The following is an 8,437-nucleotide window of genomic DNA, read 5'->3' on the forward strand; positions in this document are numbered from 1 at the left end:
GGACGGAAGGCCAAACAGCACTTCCTCCCTGTGTTCATGGTTTCTGTTTGTGCTGTTGCATTGTGGGAAGTGCAATCAACGTGCAGGAATTGTTGCATGGAAAACCAGTCTGCTCTGCAAGCTTTCACCCAAATCACAATAAAGCTTAAAAAACACACACACACAAACTTGATTTAATGCTCTAAAAAATGTTTGAAAAAATTATCAATTGATCATAGATTTATTAAATTATTAAATAAGTATTTGCATTATAAATTAGAGTCATAGTGGAGTGTTTTAGGATAAGCACTGGACTGCTAACTGCAGGGTTGGTGGTTCAAACCCACCAGCCACTCCTCAGAAACCCTATATAGGGTCTCTATGAATTAGAATCCACCGGCAGCACTGAACACCATTATCAATGACATTAATTATTAAAGGTATGAGCCTTGGTAGCATATTGCGTTATTCCTTGGGCTTCTAACAGAAAGGTCAGCTGTTCGAATCCACTAGTCACTCTGCAGACAGAAGAGGAGGCTTTCTGCTCCCTAAAGATTTTCAGTCTCGGGAACCCTATACGGGGCCACTATGAACCAATTGGGCAGCACACAGCCAACAGCAACCATTCAATTTATGTGTTTCACTGTGGTTGGAGTAAGAGCAGTTAAAATCAGGGACCATTTTGCAACAAAAAGGCCCAATGCCCCATTTCCCTGTAGGACTGGGCCCTGCAAAAGTAAAACAAACCGAAAAAAAGCAGCAGTTTAGGGCTGAAGGACACTCAATTCACAAAGTGGCCTCTGTGCCTTGGAGTCAATCTTGTTACTCTTGAGTTTGCTGCCCTCTAGTGTTCCACAAAGGCTTTGTTGTTCTGTGTGAGGAAGAGAAGTCTTTATGGAGACCCCTTCTGGAGAAACTGAAGGAATGATCCTGCCCTGCATGTTAAGGGCCATACAGTCAGTTCCAACTCACAGTGTCCTAGCCGCTGATGAGTTAGAACCACAGACCTTGCAGATAGCAGTCCAGTGTTTATCCTCAGTGCCACACCAGGGCTCCATTCTGAGCTTTATCCCTGAGCAACTGCTACCCTTTCTATCTCATTTGGCTAATTATTCTAAGCGATTCATATCTCTTTTAATAAGACTCCACACAGAAAGGATTAGGTCTAGGACCCCTCTGGTCCTCTTGTCTGACCACAGAAGCTGGAGCACTTCTTAGTCTCAGGTTTCCTTTGGCAATCAAGGTGGAAGTGCAGGACTAGGAGGTACAGAGAAGCTACATTTATCCAGTAAACTCATGGCTTGTACAGAACCAACCAGTTACCACTGAGCTGAGTCTGGCTCATGGCGCCCCCATGTGTTTCAGAATAAAACTGCGCTCCAAAGGCTTTTCAACGGCTAACAGGTGGGCTCCAGCCTTCAACTTTTCAGTTACCATTTGAGTGATGTTTATTATTTAGAAGAATTTGAGCATTAGTGCTTAATTGTGCTCATGAGGAATCTGTCCCTGGATCAAGAGGCAGTTGTTCGAACAGAGCATGGGAACACTGAATGGTTTAAAATCAAGAAAGGTGTGCAACAAGGTTGTATTCTTTCACCATACTTATTCAACCTGTATGCTCAGCAAATAATCCAAGAAGCTGGGTTTTATGAAGAAAAATGTGGCATCAGGATTGGAGGAAGACTCATTAACAACCTGCGCTATGCAGATGATACAACCTTGCTTGCTGAAAGTGAAGAGGACTTAAAATATTTATTGATGAAGATCAAAGAGCACAGCCTTCAGTATGGATTACATCTCAATGTAAAGAAAATAAAAATCCTTACCACTGGACCAATAAAAAACATTCTTATCAACGGAGAAAAGATTGAAGTTGTCAAGGACTTCATTCTTCTTGGATCAACTATCAACACTCATGGAAGCAGCAGTCAAGAGATCAGACGACGTATTGCATTGGGCAAATGTGCTGCACAAGACCTTTTTAAAGTGTTGATAAGCAAAGATGTCAGCTTAAAGACTAAGGTGCGCCTGACCCAAGCCATGGTATTTTCAATAACCTCATATGCATGTGAAAGCTGGACAGTGAATAAGGAAGATCGTAGAAGAATTGATGCTTTTGAGTTATAGTGTTGGAGGAGAATACTGAAAGTGCCATGAGCTGCCAAAAGAACCAATAGATCGGTTTTGGAAGAAGTGCAGCCAGAGTGCTGGAGGCCAAGATAGCCAAACTTCATCTCTCATACTTTGGACATATTGTCAGGAGGGACCAGTCACTGGAGAAGGATTATCATGTTTGATAAGGTGGAGGGTCAGAGAAAAAGAGGAAGACCCCCAGCGAGATGGATTGGCAAAGTGGCAGCATCGATGGACTCAAGTGTGGCAACAATTGTGAGGTTGGTCCAGGATCAGGCAAGTTTCGTTCTTTAGTGCATAAGGTCTCTATGAGTAGGTACCAACTCAATGGCACCTAACAACAACAACAACAAGAACACTGGATTGGAGGAGAAGTATTGGATTGCTAACCACAAACCCATTCGCTACTCCTCGAATACCCTGTACAGGGTCATTATGAATCAACTGACACAGTGGTACTTAAAAACAACACAGTAACAGGGGGGGAGAGGCTCCTGGGGTTGTCCTGGTGTGGTGTTGTGGGTTAATGCGCTAGACTGCAAAGTTGGTTTGAACTGCAAGGTCGGTGGTTCAAGCTCATCAGCCACTAGTGGGAATCTCTATACAGGGTTGCTATGAGTCAGAACCGACTCAATGGCACTTGACAACAATGTATCATGGTGTACCACTATAGGATAAGTGCTAGACTACAAGGTAAGTTTGAACTACAATGTAGGCAGATCAGACTCACCACTGCTCCTTGGACACCCTATACAGGGTCACTATGAGTCAGAACTTAACAGTAACAACAACAAATGGCTACCTTATTGTTGTTAAATGCCTTCGAGCCGGTTAGCACTCCAGTGCTTATCCTACAGCACCACACCACGACTCCTAGGGACACATTACAGAAATCCTAGGGATACTAACCACAAAGTCAGCTGTTCAAGCCCACCAACTGCTCCTCGGAAATCCTATACAGGGTGGCTATGAGTCCGAACAGACGCGATTGCACTTCACAAAAACAGTGTATCCCAGTCCACAGGGTTCTCTTTCATCAGATGAAGGTGAAGATGACACCTAGCTATCACTGTTGGTTTTATGATCATTGTTTCGGTGACTTGTATTCTCCAGATTACTTCCCATAAAATGCCCATTCCTATTTCTTAAGCATTATTGAAATGTAAAGTTGATTTTTTGTTTTGTTTTCCATTTTAAGAAGGTTTCCACTGTTGGTTTTAGAAAGGAGGGATGTGGGAAGATGACAGAGTGCAGGGGAGATGCCCCATTGCCTGATTGGGCCACCTTTAACAGTCTGTCTGAGCTCTGAGTGCTCCCATAACCCAAATACCAACCACAAGTGGGGGAGTTTAAAGAACGGGTTATTGTGTCCTCCCAGTACAGGGGGCTAGAAATCTGATTTTAGGGCATCGGTTCTGGGGCAAGTTCCACTTGGTCTCTTTGTGGGTCTAGAAGCTCCCAGCAATCCCTGGTGTTCCTGGGCTTGTCTACACAACCCGCAGTCATCACACTGTGTCTGTTTCTCCTGTGTGTCACACATCTCTTCTTCTCTTTTAATAAGTCACCACACAAAGGAATTAGGTCTAGGACCCTCTGATCCTCTTGTCTCACCACATTGACATAACAAAAGAACCGCCTACTTCCAAATAGGGTCATATTGACAGGTAGAGGGCTGAGGACCTCAAGCTAAGGATTAGAACTTTAGGAACACAGTTCAATCCATACGCTCTTCAAAGTCAGCCAAGGAGAGACAGAGCAGTTCTCATAGGGATGTGAATGTCCCAGGCTAGATGTTCCCAATGACAAGTTGACATTTATGTTTTTCTTCTCTTCTTTAGAATGCAGGCCTGGTGACTGTCACAACCACGCCTCTCAACTGTGGCCCTCGCCTGAGGGTGCTCCTGGACCGCCCCACAAATGAAAAACTGCTGATGTTGCTCCCCGTGGGCTACCCCAGCAAAGAGGCCACGGTGCCTGATCTCAGACGCAAGCCTCTGGATCAGATCATGGTGACTGTGTAGACGAGACCACCCAAGGGAGCGGCTCCCGGATATGGCTTCTGCCCCCCTCCTGTGTGTGCCCGTTCCTCTTGGGGTACTGGCTGCTCCTTCTGTAAGGATAGGTGTTGGTACTCCATTTCACAGGGGGGGGCACTCTGTGTGTCAAGAAACCCCCCACCCTCTCCCACACTTGGGGTCGAATCCATCCTGTTTCAGATTGGCAGCGTGGTGCAGAGTAAGGTTTCAACAGGCGTGCATTCTCTGTCTGATCCGCTTGGGAACCGCAGACAAATTTGACTGAAAACATGCCCCAGCTTTTAACTGCTTAAAATTACTCCTGAAAATCACTGGTGATTGTTTTATTTTACTTTTGTAAAACTTCTATAGAGAGGCACTGCTCATTGAAAAATGGAATGGTAGTCCCACAAATGCATTTCTATAACATTTCCTGAATTATATATAGACTAATTAAATGACCTTCTGTCTTTGTCTTTCTGGTGACTTTTAGACTAAGAATGAGCTTTTAAGATGCACTTTTACAGAACTTCATGGGTATCCTGTCAGTTTTAATTATGCCACTGTCAAAATCATAAAAATGTCATACCCACAGAACACAGTAGCCTATGGTTTAGTTGGGTCAGGTGGACGGATAAGCCCCTGGACATAGAAACATTTAGTGTTGTGGCCCACTGAGACTTTGAAGTGGACCCTCCCCAGCTCACTAAAGCCTTTGTTAGATATTCCAGAATTCTTTGAACCAAGTGTAAAACCATTTAGAGTTTGAAATCACTCAGGGTGGGAGCATTTATACCACCCCCTCTGTTCAGACTCATGGTGACCCTATGTGGGATTTCCCAGACTGTAAGTCTTTACAGCCTCATCTGTCTCCCACGAAGCAGCTGATGGGTTTGAACCGCTGATGTTTTGGTTAGCAGCTTCTAACCAGGTCTCTTTCTGTACTAAACATGGCACTGATGGGACCCTCTTTTCTTCTCTAGAACCTCCTCTTGCCCCCAAACACACACAGGTCTTCTCTAAGCAGCCAGACTAGAGCTGATGGAATCACCAGGTCCCGGGTTGGGAACATTGGATGTAGTTTGTTGCCTGTAACCTGTTAGCTGGGATATTTTTCATCAAACAACTCCACCCCTTGCTATGCAATTCCTTTTCTGCCCCTTCCACTCTCTCTTTCATCTCTCACCCCTCCCCTTCCCTCTCTTTTTTCTTCCCTCCCTCCCTTTTTCTCTCTTTCTGTTAAACTTTACTCCTTTAGGAAAATCTCTCCTGCCTCTTGTCATTCCGTTTGTGGATCACGTTGACAACAGAAGCTGTCAGTAGATGGATGGAGTAAGAGCTGGTGGCAGCAGAGTCAGACAATGAGGAAGAGCTCTCTTTATGAGAAAATCAGACACTGTAGGAACAGTGCTTTAACATCCGAAGTCCTCTTTCAAAGTCTCCCAGATTGTCCGTCTATACCTGAGATTTTCTCTAAACCTACTTTCCTCAAGGTTATCAATTTTAATAAATATTAAGTTTCTCCTTAAATGCTATTTCCATGTTTTTATTAGTAGTTTTATGACAGGGGAGGCCTCGTGTGGCACTGTGGGTTAATGTGCTGGACTGCAAAGTGTATTTGAATCACAAGGTTGGTGGTTCAAGCTCACCAGCTGTTCTTCAAAAACACTATACAGGGGAGCTATGGGTCGGAACCAACTTAACGGCACTTAACAACAACAACATTATGATAGGGGAGTCCTGGCTTAGCATAAGCACTGAACCTTAAGGTCCAGTTTGAACCATAAGGTTGGCGGTTCAAACCCATCAGTCACTCCATGTCATTATGAGTCTGAACCGACTCAATGGCATTTAACCACCACAACAACATAGTGATAGGTATTTGTCATCTACTCTTGATTGCAAATGAGTATTGCTTTAATTCCACGGTGACTTTGTTAGATTCTCATGACCCTAACTGACCACCATACTTGGAGTCCTGATAAGGCACTGTTGGATAAGCACTAGATCACAAGGTCACTTTCAACTGTGAAGTTGGTGGTTCAAACACACCCACCGCTCTTTGGAAACTGTTCATTACAAGTTGGAACCTACTCAACAGCACTTTACAACACCAACAACCACTGTGCTTAATACTGTTTTGTGAAGAGAAAGATAATCTCAGTCTCAAGTATTAGAATAATAAACAGACTTTGGTATCACAGTGCAAAGAAACTGACGTAGTTACAAACCTCCCTTCTAGTTCTTATGTTTAAATGCTTTGGGAGCCCGGGGAGTTCTTTGCTAGTGATTCAGTCAGCCCTGTGCCGTGCTGACCTCCACCCATCGGTCAATGTGCCATAGTGTGGTGACGTGTCTGGTTACTGGAAGTTATGCCACCAGTATTTCAAATATCAGCAAGGTTGCCCATGGTGGACAGGTTTTAGTGGACCTTCCATAAGAAGACATACCTAGAGATCTACTCCTGAAAAATGGAAATCCTATGACTCACAACAGATGTCCAATCAGTGCTGGGAGAAGAACTCCATAAGTTGGAAGACACAATATCTAGTGACCACAACAATGACTCCCACATACCAAGTGTTGTGAAGATGGAACTGCACCAGATGACATTTTGCCAGGCTGTGCGTGGACTCACCATAAGTGGGGACTGACCCAATGGCAGCTAACAGTAGCAGCTTTCAGGGGCTCCCCCAGCTTCCAAGGAGGGGAGTCAGGTGTAGGGTGCAGTGGAAATCTGGCTAGTGGGGGGTCCAAGTGCCAAGCACAGTCATTCAACTACAGGGCCAAAGGCTGTTAGCAGTTGGGGTCCCCGCACCACAAACCAGCCTTGATTTCTCACAGATGCCTAGCAAAGATGGTAAGGGACAGAGATGGGGAGTGCTAGCGCTTGTCTTCTGTTTGGGGCCTCACGGTGGAGTCGTAGTGGGTTTGAGTCTCCTGTTCACAGACTCCACAGAAGCTCCTCTTTTGGACACACCAGCTGGCTGGCTGTGGAAAGCCTCAATTCCCTGCGACTCATTTGTTTGTTTGTTTCCCCTGTAAACTGAGGACACACCAAGAAAGACTGCAGATCAGAAAATTCTCTGGGACAGTTCTACTCTGTCACATGGGGTCAGTGCAAGCGGAGAAGTGACTTGAGGACAGCACCTGACCACCGCAGTATACCCTTGGAGTGTAGTTTTCCTGAGGCCGGGGAGCCTGCCTGTCTTGTTTGCTACGTAGCTCCAGGTTCCTGCAGAAAGCCAGGAATAGAGATGTTAGTTGTTGTTTAGAAATCCCAATTCCTGGAGACCCGAGTGTGCAGAGTAGAGCTGCTCCACACAGTTTTCAAGCCTGTGATCTTTCAGAAGCAGATGGCCAGGTCTTTCTTCAGAGGCTCCTCAGAACTACCAACCTTTTGGCTCCCAGTCAAGCACTGAATGGTTGTGCCACCAGGGCCTCCTGGGTCATAGACGGTGGTGGTGGTGGAGTCCCTTCCTATTCATAGCGACCCTGTATAGGGTTTCTGATGCTGTAAATCTTTACAGGAGCAGAAAGCTTCATCTTTCTTCCATGGAATGGCTAGTAGTTTCAAACTGCTGACCTTGAGGTTAGCAGCCCACTCATAACCACTAGCTCCCAGAGCTCCCAGAAAAGGGTAAACCACAAAGGAAGGAAGGAAAAAAACAGGAGGGACTGTTCCATCCTAGCTGCTTACAGTGATTTCTGGACCAGCAAGAGCAGCAGTATCACCTGGAGATCATTAGACACTCAGCTCGGATAGTGTGCTGGACCACAAGGTCAGTCAGTTTGAGCTATAAGATCGGGGGTTGAAATATTATACACGTTTGCTATAAATTGGAACCAACTCCAAGGCACTTAACAACAACAGATCCTATTGGACCTATGATGTCAAAATTTGTATTCAAATGCACAATAAATTTTTAGCAACTCTGCTCCAGATAACTAGAGACTAAAGACTCAGAGAGTAACCCTAGTAACACAGTGCTTAACTGTTCAGATGCTAACCCAATATTGGTGGTTCAAACTCACCTACAGAAGAAAGATGTTACAGTCTGACTCTAAAAACTACAGCCTTGGAAAACCTTGTTGTTGTTGTTGTTCGGTGCCATCGAGTCGATACCGACTCATAGCGGCCTTGTGCACAGTAGAACAAAACACTGCCTGATCCTGGGCCAACCTCACTATTATTGTCACACTTGAGCCCATAGATGCTGCCACTTTGCCAATCCATCTTGCTGGGTGTCTTCCTCTTTTTCTCTGACCTTCCACCTTACCAAACATGATATCTTTCTCCAGAGACTGGT

At 45.1% G+C, this 8,437-nt stretch overlaps 1 protein-coding gene across 1 annotated transcript in view; it reads left to right on the plus strand.

Annotated features, from left to right (window-relative positions):
- Window positions 1-4,133, plus strand: part of IYD (iodotyrosine deiodinase) — a 24,380-nt gene extending 20,247 nt beyond the window's left edge. Inside the window, exon 5 of the mRNA XM_006872071.1 lies at window positions 3,951-4,133. Coding sequence (XP_006872133.1) covers window positions 3,951-4,133 — 183 coding nt within the window. The remainder of the gene's footprint in view (window positions 1-3,950) is intronic.
- The last annotated feature ends 4,304 nt before the right edge of the window (window positions 4,134-8,437 follow it).

This window comes from Chrysochloris asiatica, unplaced genomic scaffold, assembly GCF_000296735.1.
Source record: "Chrysochloris asiatica unplaced genomic scaffold, ChrAsi1.0 scaffold00182, whole genome shotgun sequence".
In the NCBI taxonomy this organism is placed as follows: Eukaryota; Metazoa; Chordata; class Mammalia; order Afrosoricida; family Chrysochloridae; genus Chrysochloris; species Chrysochloris asiatica.